General features: G+C 36.9%; 1 protein-coding gene, 1 long non-coding RNA gene and 1 pseudogene across 4 annotated transcripts; 1 reads left to right on the forward strand and 2 right to left on the reverse strand.

The window, feature by feature from the left end:
• Window positions 1-776: 776 nt before the first annotated feature.
• Window positions 777-3,926, reverse strand: LOC120134201 (annotated as a pseudogene).
• A 569-nt stretch (window positions 3,927-4,495) lies between these two features.
• Window positions 4,496-5,269, reverse strand: LOC120134384. Its single transcript, XR_005517166.1, has 3 exons — window positions 5,259-5,269; window positions 4,787-4,865; window positions 4,496-4,650 (listed from the first exon to the last, which is right to left on the reverse strand). It is a non-coding gene; the product is annotated as an uncharacterized LOC120134384 (long non-coding RNA).
• A 3,540-nt stretch (window positions 5,270-8,809) lies between these two features.
• Window positions 8,810-21,356, forward strand: LOC120134141 (nudix hydrolase 20, chloroplastic-like). 3 transcript variants are annotated; one of them, XM_039150614.1, is made up of 10 exons: window positions 8,810-9,159; window positions 9,340-9,404; window positions 9,557-9,734; window positions 9,957-10,037; window positions 10,180-10,305; window positions 10,753-10,832; window positions 20,057-20,172; window positions 20,326-20,446; window positions 20,554-20,644; window positions 21,137-21,356. In XM_039150614.1, the coding sequence occupies exons 1-9, from the start codon at window positions 8,872-8,874 to the stop codon at window positions 20,621-20,623; spliced, it is 1,125 nt and encodes a 374-aa protein (XP_039006545.1). In that variant the 5' UTR covers window positions 8,810-8,871; the 3' UTR covers window positions 20,624-20,644; window positions 21,137-21,356. The 3 variants fall into 3 exon arrangements, with proteins under 3 accessions (XP_039006545.1, XP_039006546.1, XP_039006544.1); XM_039150615.1 differs by having other exon boundaries at window positions 21,159-21,356; XM_039150613.1 differs by lacking the exon at window positions 21,137-21,356 and having other exon boundaries at window positions 20,554-20,947.
• Window positions 21,357-22,279: the final 923 nt, after the last annotated feature.

The raw sequence follows: 22,279 nt of genomic DNA on the forward strand, positions 1-22,279 counted from the left end.
ATTGTGTTTTTCGACACTTAATTTATATAAGTTTAAAACAACTTGATTTTACACTAGTATAAATAAATCACTCCCTTCGCAGGATATATCAAATAATCGGAAAACATTTAGTTGTTATTATTATTTCATTTTAGTTTAAATAAATCAAACCAAAGTCTTTAAGCCTTTAAACTACATAGGCTTTAAGTCTTTTAGATTCCGTTAACTACCACCTAAACATTTTAGGCCTTAGCCTTATAGTGAAGGAACCAAAAAAGAGGACTAATTTACCGATAAAAAAATGAAAATGAAATTTAATGATATGTTCAATCGAGTCGAAATATATATATATATATCTTAAATCTGAATCGACAAAAATTTCTAACTAATGCTTTAATTTAGCCCTTGAAAAGAAAAAAACACCAATGCTTCATTTAACTAACGTCTATTTAAGTTTTTAGCTCTCTTGTTTTCGTCGTGGTTTGTCTGCTCTGTAATTTTCTTTTGCAATCATTATAAGATATGACCAAACTGCTGATGAATAAACGGAAACAAAATAGTGATGAGCAACTTTAGGTTAAAGAAGGCCAAAAGTAATATACAAATCCTGCCAAATAAGAAAAATTTATCCTAAACTAGCCACACTCTAACTGGTAAAAGTCCATAATGTAGGGCTATCGACTTTCAAAAGCTGGACCACCTTCATGGAAACAGCCCATAATATATGTATATATAAATCCGAAAAAAAAATACTCGATCGATACTACACACAGCCATGAGATTACTACTGCCTCCATGAGATTACTACTGCCTCTTCACTCTTCTGCCATGATTCAGAGACTTGGATTTCTATGCTCTTTCAGCAGAAATTTGATCCACGTTACCGAACTTTTGGCATACTTAGGCCTCCACTGGGTCCTCCCTCTCACAATCTCGCCCCGTCCTCAAGTTGGAGCAAGTGCTGGCAACTAATTTCACCAAAATTTCCGGTGTTTTCCACATCGGACTCAGAGACAGCAGTTAGCGAGTGCAGCACGCTGTCCCTCCCACACTCCCTCCTATACTCCAGAGTCATGGCACAAAGCTCGTGACTCTCCAGGATCGGCAATGGTGCACTCTGCAAGTATTAACTTCCGGTTAAAATGCATGTAAACACCAAACATATAAATGGCTTAATTCATGAAGATTCGAAGAAAAACAAAATGCAATTTCATATTAGCTATTGATTCCAAGGAAATTTCAATCGAAATTAAGGGACATCGGTAATTAGAACTAGCCAAGCAAAGTCTTCAGCACATAATTTGTTTTTATCAGTAACTGCAACGTTAGACACTTATCAGGAATGCTATGGTAAAACAGTTTTTCTGTTTTACAACCAAAAATTTCTGCTCTTTAGAAGCCAAGGTAAAATAGTTAAGCATAGCCAGGTTCAGACTTTCTAGGCTGAAGCAAGTTCCAGCTCAGCATCAGATGTTAAGATATATAAAACTAAATTGTTATGATTTCGGTTCAACTGTTATCACCGGATAGAAGACATAAGGGAGAGCAGACTCAAAAGAAAATCCTTAAAATGTAACTGGAGGGAGTCTACCTCAAGGATCCAGCCAATGTACTTCACATTATTCACATGCTGGTTGACATCCAAGTCACTCCATTTAGGCTGCAAACGAGAAACAAAAAGTTCATTATGAAAGCAACGAATGAACAGAAAGATAATTATAAGTGTGGAATGCCATAACCATACAGAAGAAGAGAGATGGGAGTTGCAAGGACTTACAGTTAAACCTTTGCACAAATATTCAGCCGATCTGTCATCAAGTTTTACTAGTTTCTGGCTATTCTCAGCCAGAACGGGACCAGAATTCATAAACAATGGTTCTATTTCTCCACGAACCTCTTCTGGAATTTTAGATAACCTTCTAGTCAGCTTATTCATCATCACCCACACACTGCAGCTCACCAAAACCAAAACAGAGGGGAACCAGATAAGTCACTCATGAAACACCATTGAAGAATGTGCAACCAAACCAAATATATATATATATGGGGTGGGGGGATGGGGGTTCAATGTGTCCAGGGAAACCAAAATATCAACTCAAGTATCTATTGAAAACACATTAAATGCTAGCAAAAATATTTTACAGTTCAGTTATTTCATATTTTTGCTATTCCTACATTTTTCTTGTGAGAAGAGCAAACAACAGATTACGACACGAAGAAATGCAAAAGGTTGTGGTCCTATTATAAAGAATGCCCCACCTCGTGGCTCTTGTTAATATTTCACCAGTTTCGCTATTGCTGACAAGCCAATCTCTTCGCCCCATTCTTCCCAGATGCACTGGCCCAAGTGTCTACTTGAACAACATCACCCCTACATGACAGACATAAATAAGTTCAATGTTCATTAATATAAAATTCTTCTATAAAATTAATAGAAAATTCAAACTACTCCTAATACATCCAGAACTAATAACTTTTGTGACATATAAGAAAGAATGATGCTAAATAAAATTCAGTCGCTCAAGAGAATGAGTTGGAATAGACAAGCATAACTTCTTCATGCTTACATTTTTCTTTTACAACCCCCAATACAAAGGTAACACCAGTAAAGTGACCTTTTAGTTTAAAAACAACATAGATTCACATTTTTAAGGGAACAAACATGAAGAGGTGAGATGTAACACAGATTATTAGTGTAATACAGAATATTAACATTCACATTATTGAATATAGTCGGATGGAACGAACAAATCAGTCCACAAGAGTCTATGTATATATTGCCAAAATTCAAGAACTAAACTAGTTAGTGACGACACATGCCAGATGCCTTAGGCTCTGCTTGGTATGAAGGATAGGAAGAAGTTAGGATGGAAAATTTATTAATCTAATAGTTAAGCTACAAAGTAGCAAAGTGATCATGAATCTTAAATCATTTGATTAACAAATTTTCCATACTCACCCCTTCATCCTTCATATCAAACAAAGCCTTAATGACATCGCATTGCATACTGTATCAACATAACATCACGATGCTATAAAACAACCATACAGGTAGAGCAAAAGTGGCTTATTATGAAGTGTTTCTAAGAGCAAACCATGTGCAAGAAAGTGTCTTACCAAGTAGGATAGCGATCAATCACAACTTGCATCCGCGTGACAACCCATATTAGGTTCTTCTTGCTCATCTGAGGGGTTGCACCGAAACCCTCTCCAAGCAATCCAGCACTTCTACAATGATTTATAGCTGTTTCCTACAAAAAAATGAGATATTAACAAAATTTCAGGCTTGTGCAATATCTCTACATAAAAAAAATTATAAAAAAATGAATATAAATTTTGGTTATCAATGTTAGTTCTTCAAACATTCTAGCCAAATAACTATAACTCTACCTGTAAATGATTCATTAATGTCTCTATGGATGCTGATCGATCAGCACCTATCTCATATGATCTAATCGAGAAGTTCTGGCAGAAAATAAGACCATCTCGAACAATCTTCCCTATGCCAAATGGATCAATGACCATGTCAGGCCGCCTTGGCTTCCAATCAAGCATCAACCGCTGCTTCTCGGCAGCCAAGAAAATGGTTGTGATAGCAGCAAGAAGCATGCTCCAATCAGGCAACTGGTTGATGAACGTTCTGGGAGGAGAACTCACACCAACATTGTTCTTGAAACTTTCCACAGGAGTCTTCACAACTGTGGAACCATTTATTTTTGGATGGGCTTGAGCATTTGCCTTGACTTGCAAGCTTCCTGAAGAAGACAATGGTTTCGACTTGATGCTTTCGAGGCTAGTAGATCCACCTCCAAGCTTCTTGTTTTTTTGATTCAGAAGAGTCCGGAGAATAAGTGACTGGAAAAAATGACGATGTAGCAGCAGTGGCAACCATGATTTTATAAATTAAAATAGAAGTATAGAACTTCTTTCTTCTGCTGAAATCCCTTCTTTTTGCAAAATGCAAGCTTTTTAGACTAGCATCTACTACTAGGACGGACTTCATATAGGAGGGTGAACTTATAAAATTTTATATATATGGGAGAATTTATAAAATTTTAGTGGGGGAGAAAATATATTTTCAATATAAAATACAAAGAAAATATATAAAAATATATAGGAATTTTAAATTTTTAAGAGGGGCAAATATCTGGTACTGGTACACATGAACAAACTGTATAACATGTATAATGTATTAAAGAATCAGAACATTTCCAAAAGACACATTAACAATAAATATAGGGACAAAAGTCTTCAGATTTTGACTATAATGAAGATTACATATTCAATATTTTAAAAGCAGGTTCCACCTTTTTTTTCAAAAAAAAAAGATATATATATATATATATATATAATTACAGTACTTAAACAGAGAGCTGCTGTAAATATGCCACTGAATAAATAATTAAATCAGCGACGACGAAAATGTGTCGCAAAACAGCAATGGAATCGCTAGAAAAACCGATTTTAAAAAAGAAAAACAGTTATCAAATTTGCTATAAGTTACAAGACATAATGGAACATTCTCCTAGCAATCTTTGCACTTTCACCATTCCATGAGAAAATTACAATAAAAGAAATCGAGAACAAAAACGATAACTTAAACGGCATTTGGTTGCCGAGAAAATGAGAGAAAATATTAGATCTCCTATGGCCGCCACCATCATTCAAAACCTTTTGAGAAAACAATAAAATAAGATATCCACAACTTCTCATTTCCTTTCTAGGCAACATTTCAACAACAACAAAAAACTCGGGTCAAACTAAAACTTAGAAATTTGTTGAGAAAAGAAAATTTCCACGTCCGTACCTCAACGAAGAAAATTTGAATCAATTAGGGAGAAATTTCCCTGAGAAAATGCAAATTGCGTTAAAATGATCATACCTATCTAAGGCTCGTGATCAACTACTGTTAGGCTGTTTCCCCCCTAACACTTTGATTCACTCTCCTTCCTTTTGTTTCTTTGTCTTTTTCTCAAAAAAAAAACTGTTTTTCTAAATTAAAATAAATAATATAAAAATAGATCAACTATGCTGATAGTTTGTCATAATTTTTATCTGTCTGATCTTGGTTATTAATAAAAAAATGATTTTGATCTTATATTATGATATTTTTATTTTAGCCCTTCGATCATTAATTTTAGTTAATCAATTAACATAAGTGTAAGTTGACAATTAATTTTTTTTATTAACTAAGTTGACAATTAAAAAATAAAAGAAAATCACTTTTTTTTTCTTCTTCTCATTCTCCTCCTCCTTCAACCAAAAAAAAGCGGCCGTACGTCGTACCTTCAACATATCCACCCTAGGGAGTAGGGACAAAACCCCACCGACCAATATCATAGAAACAGCCTCTCCGGTGATCCCCAGGCACGTTTGCCTCTTTACATAGCCATGGCTCATGCCAGCCTCGCGTTTACCATTGTAGACACTTATTTTCGTCCGAATTTATTTTTTCTATATTTATATAATAATATAATATAATTTTTGAAAATGTTTTTTTTAAAAAAATATATATATTATATAGTTTCGAAAACATTTCGAAAATATATATATTATATAGTTTTTGAAAAATTTTGAAAACATATATAATGTATAATTTTTGAAAATACTTTTGAAAATATATAATATATAGTTTTAAAATCATTTTGAAAATATATATATAATATATAGTTTTGAAAACATTTTTTGAAATCTTATATAATATTTTTAAATTATTTTTGAAAACTATATAATATATAGTTTTGTAAATTTTTTAAGAATATAATATATAGTTTTAAAAAAATATTTTTAAAATATATATATTATATAGTTTATATTATATTATTATTATTTTCGTTTCATTTTATTCATTTCATTTAATTTAATCGTTTTTTTTTGTCCAGATCCAGTCCAACAAGTCTCAGTTCGGTTTGGAAGGCCTGAACCAGCCTAGTAAGCGTTAGGGTTTGGAACCCTAAAAATGATGCCAGTCAATACGCCGCATGGGGGAGTCAAGGGGACACGCATGGCCAACAGTCAACACCGAAACGGCCGGCCGGGATCCCGGGACTGACCCATCCCGAGATAGCCGGTCAACCACGAACCCATAACCCCGAAATATCCGGGATTGTCCCATAAATCACCGAAAATAGCCTCCCAGCGGGCTATATAAATACCAGAGGAGAACGGTATCAAGGGGGGAGAACACAACCATCATCATCGAGAGAGAGTCACAACACAAGAACGAAAACCGAGAGCCATAAAATACCAACAACCAACACACACACCACTATCATCGTCGAACCATGCAACCAAAATAACAGAAAACCAAAAACTCTTCAAATCGAGCCACAACGACCATAAAACTACAAGAAATAACCAATACAGTCGAAGCGAAGTTAAACCCAAAATAAAGGAAACAAAGCAACACAAAGATCAACCGCGGTGTTGAGGGAATAGCCACCGGAAGTCTGAAAGTCGTCGGCTTTAGAAGGTAAAACCCGAAGGTTGAGACATAGATCTACGTCGTTCAAAGCATTTTTAGGGGTTTTTGCTTTTCGATTTGGGTGGAGAGAGCTGAAAGGGAGTGTTTGGGTGTTTCGGCCACCGCCAGCGGTGGTCGACAGCAACGGCGCGATAGTCGGGCGGTGGCCGACAGGCAACTAGAGAGTGGAGAGCGTTTGAGAGAGATGATATCTTTGAGAATGAGAGAAATGAACTGAACATTGGTCTTTTGGACCTTTTATATACGGGGGACCATTGTGCAATTATAGGATTGTTAAACTCTCTCCGCCATCCCTAAGAGTTTGAATCGGTTTACAATCCGGTCACTACATGCAATTTGGCCTTTGGATTTTCGAGTTATTCAATTTGGTCACCGTTTATGCTTTTTGCATTTTGCAAATTAACCCTCTGATTTCTGGTTACTTCAATTCGATCATTTTTTTATATATTTTGTTTTGTTTTGTTTTGTTTTGTTTTATTTTACTTTTGCTTGTTTTATTAATGTTATGTATATATCATTTTTTCTCGTTTTTAAGTTTCAATTTTGTTATTATGTATATATTTTATTTTATTTTACTATTTTTCATTTTGGCTTTTTTATTATTTGTTCTTCTATTTTTCTTTTTGGTTTTTCTATTTGTTTTTTACATTTTTATATACATTTCTTATTTTTTTTAGAATATATATATTATCTTTACTTTTTTCCTTTTTATCTTATTTTTGTTCACGTTTGTCTATTTTAACTCCATTACTTTTTCCTTTGTTTTTTTATTTTGTTTTTGTTTATTGTTTTTTTTGTATGTTTTATTTTTGTTTATTTTATCATTCTATTTATTTTGTTTATTTCTCTTTACTTTATCATTTTTTTATTTTTTATGTTGTTTATTTATTTCGTATTTATGCATTTTTCATCTTAAGTTGATTTTGCACTTCTTTACAAATCTAACAATTTCATCTTTTTAAGGGTCTTCGTTCAATCGATCAAAGGTAAGTAATTTGAATTGGGTTTTTAAATTTCAATTTAAATTTTTAATTTTCGCCATTAAAGACAATCGGTAAATTAATTGGTACCGAAAGGGCGGTTCAAGGGTGCTAATCCTTCCTTGACCGTAACCGACTCTCGAGCCCAACATATTTCTGGTACAACGCAGATCAGGTAAGATGGTGTCCGACCCACCTAAATTCATTTTAAAGTGGTCGGTGGCGACTCCAACCCAATTATTTCAAGTCGAAGCCCAGTTCCGGGGCCCAACCGAAAGACGGTTGCGACAACCATATTCATTTTATATGCTATTCGCAAGCTCTTGCAAGAGTATCCTAGTCCAATCCAGTGAGCAATCTTGTGTTCGATTCCTTTGAGAGGTATACAAGAGACCCTTGTTGGGTTTTGGACCCATATTCATTATCTCCTTGCTGCTGATCTTTCTGCCTTGGTTCGCAACCATACCTACAGCTATAGTGTTACTGCTGGAAAGTGGATACGTACTAGCCGTCACCTTTTCCATTGTTCACATTCTGCTTATGGATTATGGTGCCCCTTAAATTCAAGTGAGTATACCCGGTTACAGCGTGTATCTTACGGTGCTTAGCATCATCGGTGGAATGACATTCTGCTTATGTGACTTTCATGTATGCATATATTGTTCGAATTTTGAAATGGATGTCTCCTTTCGACAGGGAGCGATTATGGGACCGTTGATCACGACGTTCGTGATTATGTTGAAAGATCTGTATGTCGAATTTGTTCTCGAAGAACCATAGAAGAAGAAGTAGTAGTGAAGAACACCACCATCTACTTCAGTTCAAAAGGTTTGCTCCCATTGGAGAGAGGTTATGTACATTAGCACCGCTGGTTTCCGAAAATTTCACATTACAATTCTTTGCAATCCATTGTTATGTCTTCTCTGGTGAAGAAGGAAAAAAACAAATGGAAAATGTAGACCTACTCTAGTGAAGAAGAGTTAAGTTGTATGACTTGTATCTATGTAATCATCTTTACATCGGTGATATATTCCTTATCAATATTAAGAGTGTCACTGCAAATCCATTGTACAACTTTCGGTATTCACATTGGAATTTACATGTATATTATTTGGTTATGGAGGTATGGTAGGAATTTTAATTTGAAATTTGAATGAGTTGTTTAACTGCTATGAAAATAGCTGGTCCATTGTCCAACACATTAAATCCTTTGGCAAGGTTTTGTCTTTTCATTTTGCCGATTTGGATTTTTCAGTTAGTTTTTAGGTAAAAGTATACGATAAATATGGCCTTTTTAGATAGTTTACCCTCGATTTTACATATCCGTGAATGGCCCCTTACATTTAATTTACGGTCCGCAACCTTCTATAGTTTCCATCCCACCAATTCATCCATCTTCCCCTTCTAAGCTTAGCCGTCAGTCCTCAAATGGCTTGCTGCTGCAAACTCCCCATCTCATATTTCCGGGCCGCCGCCAAATCCCGCTACCCTTTCCCCAACTGTTCAATATCCGCATTTCCGCCCATTTACTCTCCTTTCAATCACCCAATGAAACCCTTCAATCCTAGTTCTCTCTCAGCTTCAACAACCGCCGCTGCTCCACCCACTTTCTCTTGGGACGACGTCGTTCGCGTCTCTCTACCCGAGTACAACCCCCTCGATGCTTCCGATCTCCGAGGCTTCTTCGATAAAATCGAAGCTTGTAACCGTGGCGCTGTAAGCATCTCTCTCATTCTTCCTTCGAAAGAATTTGAATTGGGAACAACCTCAAAACCACTAGATGTCACTTTAACTGATTGGGCTAAGCTATGAGTTTAACTTCCTAATTCTATATAAAACTTTCCGGGCAATCAAACAGAAAAGAATTATGGTCGTTTTGATTGTTTGTAATTACAGGAATTGCAATATGAGTTCCTTCCTTTTGTTATCGAAGACCAAGTTGTTGGTTACATACATAAAAGGTGAAGTTTTTACCCCTTTGGCCTTTAATAATTAATAATTACATTCAGCAAATGGCTTAATCATGTTTTAGGCATCTTTGTATGCGTGTTAATATGAATTAAAAGATTGTGTTAGCCAAGCTAATTTGATTACTTCTTTAATTAATCTGCAGTTTTGCTGAAAATTTAAGAAAATTTGAGGACGTTTTTATATTATCTGAAGATAAGTCTGATGGAGGTAATGTAAGGCTGCATCGATCATTACAACTGGCCGATGATCGAACTAGAGCTGTTGAAGAAGTGATCAAATGCTTGGCTGAAAATAAACTGATTCCGGGTATAAGGAATGAGGTACTGCTTGAAATTGAATGCAAGGAATAAGAAGTTGATTCATTAAATGTTGTCTTCGTTTTATGCGCATTTTCAGTTTTCAAATGCTGGAATCAATAGCTGTTTTCTTTTTAGGAGTTCCCAATGCCTATTTTCAGGTTTAATCAATCAAAGCTCCTTGGGATTTACATTTTGTGTAAGTGTTTTATTCAATGGATGCCTTTTATTAATGATGTTAAACAGCTATATCCTGTGACATCATCGTATGGCGCCCCAGTTTTTTTCTCCATTGAGCGTGCTGCCGCACCTTATTTTGGAATAAAGGTGTGTTTATGACTGAGCTTTTGTACAGGATCACTTTCTTGTTTTCCCTTATAAATTTGTGTATTAGAATACTATCTTCAATTACTGAAACTTTGCAAGAATTAGAAGCTGAAATGTTTTCTTTTCTTTTTTCAAATCATAGGCTTATGGCGTTCACATGAATGGCTATGTTGAAAAAGACGGGCAAAAATTTCTATGGGTGGGGAAGAGGAGTCCAGTGAAACCTACTTTTCCTGGCATGCTTGATCACCTAGTTGCTGGAGGACTGGTTTGTAAAAACTTACTTCTTTACTGGGTTTTACTAGAACAGTTAACATTCATTACTTATCCGTGAAACAACAAACCAATACATAATGAGGAAAAATTTTCACATTAAGGAATGATCAAACTGTCTGTAACGAAAGTCAAGAAGATGGTTTGATCTATGGAGTTTTCAATAGTTAAGAAAAGTGGGAAAATGTTTCCTTTTTCTCTATGTTTTAACACAATCTCTACAATTTGGTAACGTCTCTGATGGTGAAAAGCGAAGCAAATCATAAGCTCAGGTACATTTTCTCGTGAAAATCATGCTCAAGAGTTTGAAATTATCTTCTCTTTCCCTTACTGTCAGGTTGAAACTACTTCAGAATCAAATTACTGTCCATTTTCATTTACCACCCTTTATTCTAGTTTGTTTTACCGTCACTTAGTCAAATTTCTTTGTTGATGGTTATAGCCTCATGAAATTGCCTGTGGGGAGAATCTTATTAAGGAATGTGAAGAGGAAGCCGGAATATCAAGATCTCTAGCTAGTAGGTAATTTTTTCCATCCTCCCACTTGACTCTGTATTTCATGTTTAGTAATATATCTTGCACATCCTTTATTGGCTTGAAAATCAAACCTTGAAGGTACAATGTTGATGGCTTGATACCGTTGATTTCGATCAACATATCTATTCTCTCCATCTCTTCCCAGCATTATTGAAAGTGATAAAGTAACATCCAATTATTACTATTATAAAAAATATCATGGGAGAGAGAAAAGTAGAGAGAGAAAAGTTAAAAGGGAAAATAGATTCCGGCGAGGTCTGGAAGGCTTTTGTCGATAATCTTAGCAGGAGAGTTTCTCGGCGAGAGCTTAGGGATATTTTTTTCGTCCCATGGGACTGTGGAGAGAGTTTTCATCCCGAAAGAAACCAAAAATCCAAAATACAGATTTTCCACTTTCGCTTTTGTTCAGTTTGAGAGGGAATCTAGTTTGAAGAGGGCAATCGAGATGTTGAATGGTTCACTGATAGATGGGAGAAGGATTTCTGTTGGAGTTGCTAAATACAATGATGTTCGTCCAAGGATTGTGGTAAACAAGAGTCCAGTTAAGTTGGTTCCAGATTTGTCCACAGCAGGACCTTCTAAGTTGAAAGAGGCAGATTTATCCAGTAGGAGTGTTAGAGATGATAGAACGTACAGAGATGCTTTACTTACTGAGGTTACGAGGATGAATGCATTGGAGTATAGGGAGAAATTTTCTGAAGGGAGCCATAGGGAGAAAACTAAGAAGAATGTATTGGAAATTTATATCCCAACCGAGGGTCGGAGTTGGGTCAGAAGATCTTTAACGGGGATTATTAAGCTCTCTCTTGATTTTAAGTCAGTTTATGAGTTTTTCCTTAGTAACAGTTATGAAGTTCAGATTGCTGGTTGGGGTTATGCCCGTAATTCCTGTGCTATCATCTTCAAATCTCAAGAGGAGATGTCGGAGGCATGGACAAAGAAGAGAGGTGTAATAGGCTTCTGGTTTGACAGATTGGCCCCTTTACTGAATGAAGAAAGAGTGCCAATGGCTTTCTGCCAGCTCGAGTTATCTGGGGTACCTCTGTTATGCTGGGATGAATCTTTTTTGGTACGAGTTGCTGGGAGATGGGGGAATAACGTAAAAATTCATGAGTCCACAAAGAACAGGGATGATCTCACGTCTGCTAGAATTCTTATGAGAGTTGCTAGTCCTTTTGATGTTCCCGAATTTATTACTCTCGGCTCCTATGGTAGATCATATAGAGTCTCCATTAAAGTTGGATCACCTAGTGAAGATTCAAATCCTTTTTTTAAATTTTCTCCGGCGACCGGAACATTTGGGAAACAGTTTAGTGAGACGGGGTCTGAGGAAGGCGATTATAGGGGGAAGTCAGATTATGAGGAAAGTTCAGTCAAATCAGCTGAGACGTTCAGACAAAAGGTTGACTTGTGGATTGAAAAGGGCATGTCCTTTGGTTCAGAAGGTACTGATGGGGAAAAACATCTTCCAAGACTTACTAAACATGGGAAAAATATTAATGAAGGAGTGTCAGATGGTCAGAACGTTGGGAACATCAGAGGTGACTTTGCAGGTTTGGGTATCAGATTTTCAAAAAGTTCGGCTGATAGGCCAGAAGCCCAATCTGATGACTTTGAACTGGGTGGTTTGGAGGCTTCTAAAATAATTCCTTCTGGGCCAGCGTATACAATCAATAAATTTGGTAAATTGGTTCAGAACAGGGGAATTGCAGAAGCAAGCTGTGTCAGAAAACAATATAAGGGGTTCTGCTCTATTCCAGGTTCGTCTGGCAGTGCAGATCTGGAGGTTAATAAAACTAACTCTAAGCTGACAGTTCCTAGTTTAGAACTATCAAAGAGCTTATCAAGGGGCAGAACGAGGGTGGTGCGTAGAAGTTCCCTTTCTACAAAAAGTGAGCCTCTTCAGAGGAGGGAAATGGCTAGCTTTAGAAGAGTCTACAGAAGATGTAAGGAGAGGAATTACTGGTATGGGAATGATCAAAAAGAAAATAATGCTACAGAGGATGTGATAGGTCTAAAGAAGGCTAATGAACATGCTTATACGACGGTTCTCCAGATTACTACAACATCAGAGTCTAATTTACGGGGCAGTGAGGTTCCAAATTTAGTGGATAAAGCTGGTGCCAGGAGTTTGGTTGAAGAGTCTGAGGGTGGTGTTGAGGAAAAACATTTGTCTATCTATAATTCTGACACTTCTAAGAGAAGGGCAAGAAGAATTCTGGTTAGAGAAGCTTTAGAACATGTCAATATTTATACAGCATCTTCTTCAGGTTTCTCGAAAATCTTGGATGAAGCAGTAGCTACATGGCAAGTTAGTCAGATTCTGGGGGTTTCTTTTACACAGGGGAAGGAAGCTTTCTTGGATAAAATCATTGAGCTGGAGAAAGGTTTGAAGGTGGCAAACTGAGTTGCCATTTTGGGGAAACTAGATTATTCATCAGTTTTTATGAAGGATAAACTAGCTATAATTTCATGGAATGTCAGGGGTTTGGGAAAAAGAGAGAAACAAAGAGCAGTTCAGAGATTAGTCTCCAACTATCATCCTTCTTTTCTTTGGTTACAAGAAACTAAAACAGAAAACATCCACAGGTCTTTTTTGAGAAGGAAGGGATTGAATATTTTTCAGGGGGTTATTGAATCTCCAGCTACTGGTTCTTCAGGGGGGTTATTATTTTGTTGGGATGAAAATGTGTTTGAAATGGAAAATCACAGTATTAACAGAAGATTCATTGCGGTTATAGGGAAATTCAGATTTAATCAGTTCAGAAGTATTCTCATTAATGTTTATGGACCCTCAGTGGATGAAGAAAAAGAAAGTTTTTTTGAAGAACTGAGCGTGTTCATTATTAGACAGGATCTGCCGGTTTGTGTTGGAGGGGACTTTAATGTCTACTTGTGTGAGGATGAGAAGGTGGGCAGAGCTCATAACAGACTTTCAATGAGGATTTTCACTCAGTTTATTCAGTCAACAGGTCTAATTAATCTGCCTTTGAATGGGGGAAGGTTCACTTGGTGCAATAACCAAGATGATCCGACTTTTGTTAGGTTGGACAGGTTTTTGGTGGACGGACAATTTTTGGATGGGTTTCCCGAGATAATTCAGTCACTTATTCCTAAATCTATTTCAGACCATAATGCTATTCTTTTACAAGATGGCGGAGTTGATTGGGGGAAAAAACCTTTTAGACTATTTAATTATTTGATGGAGGAAAAAGGTTTTGAGGAAATGGTTTGTCATACTATAGCAAATTGCAAGAAGGATGGGAGAAAAGCTGGAATCCTAAGTGTTTTGAAGAAGTCTAAGGTTGCCATTAAGAATTGGACAGGGCAGAAAAATCAATTTATGGGAGCCTCAATCTCAGATTTGGAAAGGAGAATTCACAAGTTAGAGGAGGACGTTCAGATGTTGCAGGACAGCTCGGTTCAGGGGAAAATCGAGGAGTTACGTAATTGTAGATCAGAGTTGTGGAGACTCCTTAGAATTGAGGAACAGATTTGGTATCAAAATTCCAGAAAGAAGTGGATTAACGATGGGGACCGAAACACTCGATTCTTCCATACTTGCGCTTCAGTTAGAAGAAAACGTAATGCGTTGAATGCTTTGTTAATTGAGGGGAATATTACTCATGATCCAGTTGTAATTAAGGCCACTGTTAAAGAGCAGTTTTTTAATATTTTCAATAATCGGTCTACTTTGGATGTGGAAGACATTGGGTTGACGTTTCCTAGAATTTCCGTGGATCAAAACATTTTTTTAGAGAAGGAATTTTCAGAGGAGGAGGTTTGGGAGACTTTAAAGTCTTGCGATAGTAATAAAGCTCCGGCCGACGGATTGAACTTGGGATTTTTTAAAAGGTTTTGGTCTGTACTTAAAGGTAACATCATGCAGTTTTTTCACAGATTCCATAGGGGGGGAAATTGGGAACATGGTATTAACCACACCTTTATCACCCTTATTCCTAAGAGCTCTAATATTGGAAGTTTAGATGATTATAGACCTATTAGTCTAGTAGGAGATGTATACAAGATTCTTTCCAAGTGTCTGTCAAGGAGGATTAGAAGCTGTATGGGAGATATCATCAGCCAATCACAATTTGCTTTTATACCCGGTCGGCAAATTTTGGATTGCTCCCTCATTGCTAACGAGGGCATTGATTATTGGAGGAAGAAAGGGCTAAAGGGTTGTGTTTTTAAAGTAGATTTCAAAAAGGCTTATGACACGGTTGATTGGCCTATCTTATTCAAGGTGATGGAAAAAATGGGATTTGGTTCGACTTGGATTAGTTGGATCAGGAAATGTGTCTCTACTGCCTCCATTTCAGTGTTAGTCAACGGGTCTCCAACCGAGGAATTTTCGATGGCCAAGGGACTAAGACAGGGGTGTTCACTTTCACCTTTGTTATTTAATCTAGTAGGGGAGTTGTTGAATTTATTAATACTGCGGGCTGTTTCTGAAGGACTATTTTCTGGTTTGACAGTTGGCAAGGAGGAAGGGTCTTTCAAGCTCACACATTTACAGTTTGCTGATGATTTAATTATCTTCTGTGGAGCTTCGAAAACACATATTATGAATGTGAAGAGGGTGCTCAGAGTTTTTGAGGTTATGTCAGGGCTGCAACTTAACCTAAAGAAAAGCAGTTTGTTTGGGATTAATATTTCCCAAGAGGAGGTTCAGACCTGGGCAGCTTCTATTGGTTGTTCGGTTGGGAGTTTCCCCTCTAATTACCTAGGTCTCCCATTAGGGGCAACTAAGAATGCATCTTCTATTTGGGAACCGGTGGTGCAGAATTTTCATACTAAATTAGCGGGTTGGAAGGCTGCTACACTTTCATTAGCAGGGAGACTGGTTTTGATCAAATCGGTTCTGTCCTCACTGCCTACGTATTTCTTGTCTATGTTCAAGATTCCAGTTTCAATCCTTAAGGCTCTAAACTCGATCATGTCTAATTTTTTATGGGGAGGGGGAGGGGGAAATGGTTCAAAGAAGATTCACTGGGTTAAATGGGATGATGCATGTAAACCTAAGAACGAGGGTGGTCTGGGAGTCCGGAATCTGACTAGTATGAATAGAGCATTGCTAGGGAAATGGTGTTGGAGATTTGCAAATGAGAGACACTCTGTTTGGAGGAATTTTATCTGTAGCAAATACAACATTGATTCTTCAAGGTTACTGTTTGATAGCAAGGTTCCTCCTCAATCTTCTTGGCTTTGGAGATCGGTGGTTAACAATCATTACAAACAAGACTCCTTTGGCTCTAAGTTTCGAAGTTTGTGTAGTTTTTATGTTGGAAATGGTAAGCTTATTCGTTTTTGGCAAGATAGTTGGGCTGCAGATTATCCGCTTCAGTTTCTTTTTCCTAGATTGTTTTCGGTTTCTTCTAATAGATCTGGTAAACTTTGTGAGTTTGGGGAATTCCTTCTGGCTGGGTTTGGGATGTTCAGTTAGAAGAAATTTAAATGATTGGGAGGTTGAACAATGGTGTAACTTGGTGAGCTTCATCTCTCCCTATTCTTTGTCTAAAGATTCCAGTGATATTTTACTTTGGAAAGGCAGTGGGGATGGTGTTTTTTCAGTCAGTTCTTGTATTAAAAGTTGTGCTTCAGGATCATATGATGTTTGCTTCTGGAATAACATTATTTGGAGAGGTTTGGTACCCCCTAGAGTTGAATCTTTAATGTGGCAGGTTGTGCTTGGCAAGCTAGCTGTTAAATCCGAACTGATTAAAAGAGGGGTTCAAGGTATCGAGGATGATTTATGCCCTCTTTGTAAATTGGTTGAGGAAACTTCCACGCACTTATTCTTTACATGTTCGGTTGCATGGGATTTGTGGTACAAGTTTTATAATTTTTGGAGATTTAGTTTTGTGTTTCCTGTTGATGCAAAAACCTTTCTTACTGCTTGGGATGAGTTGAAATCAAATTCTTCTATTTGGACTTTCATTCCTGGGGCTATCATTTGGACCATTTGGAAGGCCAGAAATTTTATTGTCTTTGAAGGGGGAAAGCTTGATCAGTTAGAATTATTTTTCTTATCACGAGTTAGGTTGGCTTATTGGTTTCTAGCTAAGCACAAGGACGTTTCTATTCATAAGGATTCCTTGATTATGGATCCTTCATTAGCAGATTCCTACTCGCCCTACAGCTCTATGAAGTCTTCCTCATTCCCTTGGGGACCTCCCCCTTCTGGTTTTTTTAAATTGAATGTGGACGCAGCCGTTAGTAGTGACTGGAAGAAATCGGGTATAGGAGGTATTTGGAGGGATCATTCAGGTTCAGTCCTAGGTTCTTTTCAAGAGTCAGCTGGTCCGGGACCTCCGACTATGATCGAACTTAAAGCTATTCAGAGGGGTATTTCATTATATGCTTCTGCTCAAGGGAGGGTCAAAGATAGGCTGAATGTTGAGAGTGATAGCAGGGTTGCAGTAGACTGGATCAACAATGTCAATTCATGCCCAGTTGTTTATGCTTTCGTTGTTAGTGATATAGTTGACAATCTTAGATCTTTGGGGGGGGTTATAAATTGGGTTGCTAGGTCAGCTAATATGGACGCTGATGCTTTAGCAAAGGCTGGAATAGGCTAATTTTTATGTTGTTTGATGTTTCAGTTTAGCATTTGATTCCTGTTCGGGTGGGATTTATAGACTGTTGTAAGGTTTATTTCGAAGAGATTTATCGAGGTTGTAATCTTATTTTCTTTTATGAAAATCTAAGGCGCTCTTTTCCTCCTTCCAATGATTAATGAGCTTCTTTTCAAGATCCATTAATCAAGAAGGAGATTTTTAATGAGGCCTTCTAATCTTATCAAAAAAAAAATAAAGTAACATCCAAGATTAATTTAATCAATTAAAGTTTTATCATTAGGATTACATTAACTTCTTTTTAATCTTATCTTTTGTGTTCTTTTTAATAGTTATGTGATTAGGAATTAGGATAAGACTCTTAGCAAGAGTTTTAGTGTATAGGACCGTTACCGATTGTCTTAGGGTTAATGTAGACTTTACCCCTGAACTTGGCACTTGGTAACCTTTTTTTGGACCTAATCGGTACCTAAACTTGAAAATGGTTAAACCTTTTGGTACTTTCAGTTACTTCCATTAAATTTCTCATGACTGCTATTTTATTTCATTTTAATTCTTTTTTAACTTTAATGTCTTGTTCCTCTTGTCTCAAATCCCGATCATCCTAATGCCCATTCCACCAATCTCCAAGCATCTCACCGTGCGTCCGTGCCATCACCAGAACTCTTCAATCCCGCCATCTCCATTTGAGCTATCTTGCTCCATTGCTCAAGCCCTGACCCAGCACCTAACCCCTCTGATCCAGCACCACACTGGTCCTTCAGTTATTCACGCACCACCAAGCCGCTTCATCTGCCCTGATTGAAACCTTCAGCTGCACCAACCCATGCCTTTGATCTTTCTTTCAACATGATTAAAATAATAAAACCTGTCCTGATTGGATTTTCTGGTGAATAATACAAGGGTTTGCTGCTAAGTTTGCAAGCTCTTGATTTTCTAACAACATTTTTGGAAAAAACACAGGTTCATTGCTTTCTTTGCGATGGTTGCATTAGTTGAAACTTTTGGCTTTGAAAGGAAACAAGATTAATGGTGAAATAAAATTTACAAAAAATTGCAGATTTTAGATTTTCATCAATAATTTCTTAGCGAGGATTCCTTCATTTGGTGACTATCAAGCCATTTACCCTATTTACTCATTTCAATTCAATCTATAATGCTCACGAATGAACAAGGTTTTGTTTGAAATTACTTGGAATCAAATAAAGGCCACAAAAACTTGTTTGATGAAATTGCAGAAGAAAATTTTAACAAATTATTACGTACGTGTCTTAATTTTATTGGCGGTCACTGCCATGTCTTGAGAAACTTAACTGAAGCAATGGAAAGTATCAAAAGCTTTAACCATTTCCAAGTTTGGATACCAGTTTGCTCCCAAAAAAAAGAGTTGCAAGTATCAACTAGGTACCAAGTGCCAAGTTTAGGGAGTAAAGTGTATATTAACCCATCGTTTTATTATAAGAGAATTTTAATTAAGCTGGTTGCTGGAAAATCCCAGATCCTTTTTTCTTTATCCCAAATTTAATTAGGTTTTTCATCTTATTTCAATTTCTTAGCTGTTTAGAATTTTCCCTCCATCAAATTGGTAATCAGAGCCTCTATAGACCCCAAGGTTTAAAGGTTTACTTTTAAGCCATGGTTGGATGCGTTAGACCTCAATGTGGAGGAAATCGATATCCCGAAATGAAGTTGGTTGCGCTACAACGGGCGGCCGAAGAATTGTCTCGTGCGGTTTATTCTTGACTGCAACAGGAACAATTGGGAGCCCAAATGGAGATTCCAGAAGAAGCCCACAACCATTTTGACATACTGAAAAGTAGTCTTACTGGTGAGTCTGATTTTGGTTCCTTTCCTGATGTTGGACCTGCAAACCCTGCGGTACGGAGTGGGTTGGGTGAGCAATTAGTGGATGCCCTTGAATTAAACAAAGGTGGAATTACTGTTGGTAAGATGCATGTGGAGAAGCAGTATTATGATATGTTAGAACCGATCTATGATTAATATCTTAGGAAATTGAAGAAGTTGATGTGTATCTGGTTCAAGGAGAGTCTTTGATTGTTCATAGAGTGACGACAACCAAAACCCAAAAAAAAGGAGGATTGGAGGCAAGTCGGATTTCTCTTCAGTATCTCAAGGGACAAAACTTGCGGGCGATGATCATGGAGAAAAAAAAAAGTCGATTGAATTCCTACAATTGAAAAAATTCTACCAAGGGAAAATTTCAGTTGAACTCGAGAAAAAGCAAGAAAACTTGAAGAGTAGTAAGGATGTTAAGATGATGCAGTTTGTTGGAGAAAAACTAGCTGCAATCAACATAAAAAAATGTTGCTGAAAATCAAGTTCCCAGAGAAAGTCGATGGCTAGGGGTGAAATTCATGAAAGAAAAATGAGGACTCTTTGTTATTAATTTTGCATGATCTTCTTCGATTAAACCTATTCACTTCTATGAAGCTAATGGAGCTATTCTTGTTTTCCTCATAGGTTGGGATGATAGTTCTAAGTTCCTTTCCAAGATTAAAGTGATCAGCTTTCTTGGGAATATTAAACATAGAGTCGACATAGATGATAATGAAATTAAATAGGACTGTTAGTGATTGTAGAGGCTCTAAACTGTTTATGTTCCTCATACAGAGCTATACCAGTTGGTGCTGTCTCATATTCAGATATCGATGGGCACAGATTCAAGAGAGATGTTCTATTTACTTACGATCTAAAACTCCCAGAAAGTTTTGTACCAAATAATCAAGGTACGTGCATCGAAGCATGACTACCTTCTGTTGTAAACACGCTAGAAAAGAGTTCCAAATTTTCTTTAAATGCTAAATTGTTTGAGATTTTTATCCTTCGGAATTATCACCTATGATTGGAGTATTTCATAATACTCTTCAATTTTTCGGCAGATGGAGAAGTGGAAAGCTTCAAGTTGATCCCTGTGAAACAAGTTTCTAATATCATAAAAAGGACACAGTTTTTCAAGTCAAATTGCAGCATTGTCATAATCGATTTCCTGTTTCGTCATGGGTATTATCTCCTTTATTACATCTACAATTTCTATGCACAGTTGAGCGAAGGGCAATGTGTCTTCCGTTCGAAGACATTGATTTTTGTTGTCCCTAATTTTATTGCAGGTACATAACTCCAGAATGTTTTGGGTATTTGGATCTTCTACGAAGTTTGAAGAGCGGAGATTGCTCCTAAATGTGTACTTTCTTGTATAAGGTGTCTAAAATCAAAGCCATCTCTTAGTCTAAAATATACAAGGCGAATTATTATTCATCACTGAGGGAAATCATTATTAGACATATCCCGAGGAGTTGCAATTGTGAGGCTGATTCTCTAGCTAAACAGGGGATTGGATGAATATTATTAAGTGTCATAGAGGTTTTCTAGCAGGTTCTTGGTCTATTGAGGCTGAAGGGGTTGGGAAAGTTTTGTTATTGTTTAAGGAAGGTTTGGTCGTTTAGGGAGTTTTGTTTAAATATTCTGTAATTTTTATGGCTTTGACAGTGTGTCTTGGTTGTATTTTATGTAATGAGTCCTTGATCAATAAAATCCTAAGGCACTCTTTTCCTCCCTCCAATGATTAAGGAACTTTCCCAAGAATTCATTTAATCAAGAAGGGGGTTTTTAATGAGGCTTGTAATTTCTATCAAAAAAAATTATTCATCACTGAGCTGCTATATTCCACATTCATTGTTCATTTTTCTGCAGTTTTCTTGAGGTAGTCTGACAGGAGTAAGCTAACGTATCAACAAGCCAACAAAAGACATCTTTGCACGAGTAAAAGCACAAACCTCCGAACTAACCAGTTTTCAGGGATGGCAGATGACGGCTGCTACTGGGTCCAGGTGTACTAGCTTCATCATTAGGTGTGGATGTACGTGTTGCATTACTGCACAGATACTCAACAAGTGAGGTTTTGCTTCAGGTTTTAACTCGTATTACCATAAACTTTATAGCTCAGTGAGACAAAATATAATGAGCGAGGAAACGGAGAATGTTCAACTAGAATCTAAATGGAAACAAAAAGGGTAAAAGCATGCATTTTGAATTTAATAAGTACAATCAATTAAGCCAATGATGAATCATGTTCAAAGTGAATATTTATGTTGCTTAGATTCAAGTGTGAATGTTGGATAAGGATACTTAAAATTGTGAAAGAAATTTCACATATATAGAGAGATAATTAGCATACCATTCCAGGTCGGAATTCCTCAGATGAACTTGAGATTCTCCACTGTATCTAGTGGATGTCGTATCAACAGCAGGGCCACCATGACTTTCATGATACAGGGCCCCAAATTGCGTATCTGTTGCTCAAACATTCAAACTCAAATTGAATGAAGATTGTCTGATAAACTACAAGCTCTTTAATGGATCGTAATTTGCAATTGAAAAACTATTAGCAATGCCCTGACAATTCAATGTGTTCGTAGTTTACTTTTAAAATGATATCACTGCTGTGCACCCAATCCCTGTAGTTTACTTTTAAGCGACCTATTTGCTCCTCTTACTTACTTTACAGCCATCAAAAACCCAAATTAGAGTATTGAAAGACACCTAAACCTACATTCCGCCCATCTAAGCATCATGTATCGGCTAATTAATTTTGGCTAATAACTAAGAATAGAATCGCTTGGCAACTGTATGAGTGTTAGTATGGCCATAACTAATATGAATTGTGATAACTATTAATGCAACATCAAATGATAAGCAACCAAAATTTCATGAAACAGTTCAAGGGTGATATACCGGGAATAAGTATTGGAGAAGCATTAAAGTGTTGGCCACCCTGTGTTCCGGTGTATTGACGAGAACTAGTGGTGTTGCTTCCAATCTGCAGAGATTTGACTG

This window comes from Hibiscus syriacus, unplaced genomic scaffold (assembly GCF_006381635.1).
Source record: "Hibiscus syriacus cultivar Baekdansim isolate YM2019G1 unplaced genomic scaffold, ASM638163v2 tig00110597_pilon, whole genome shotgun sequence".
Taxonomy (NCBI): Eukaryota; Viridiplantae; Streptophyta; class Magnoliopsida; order Malvales; family Malvaceae; genus Hibiscus; species Hibiscus syriacus.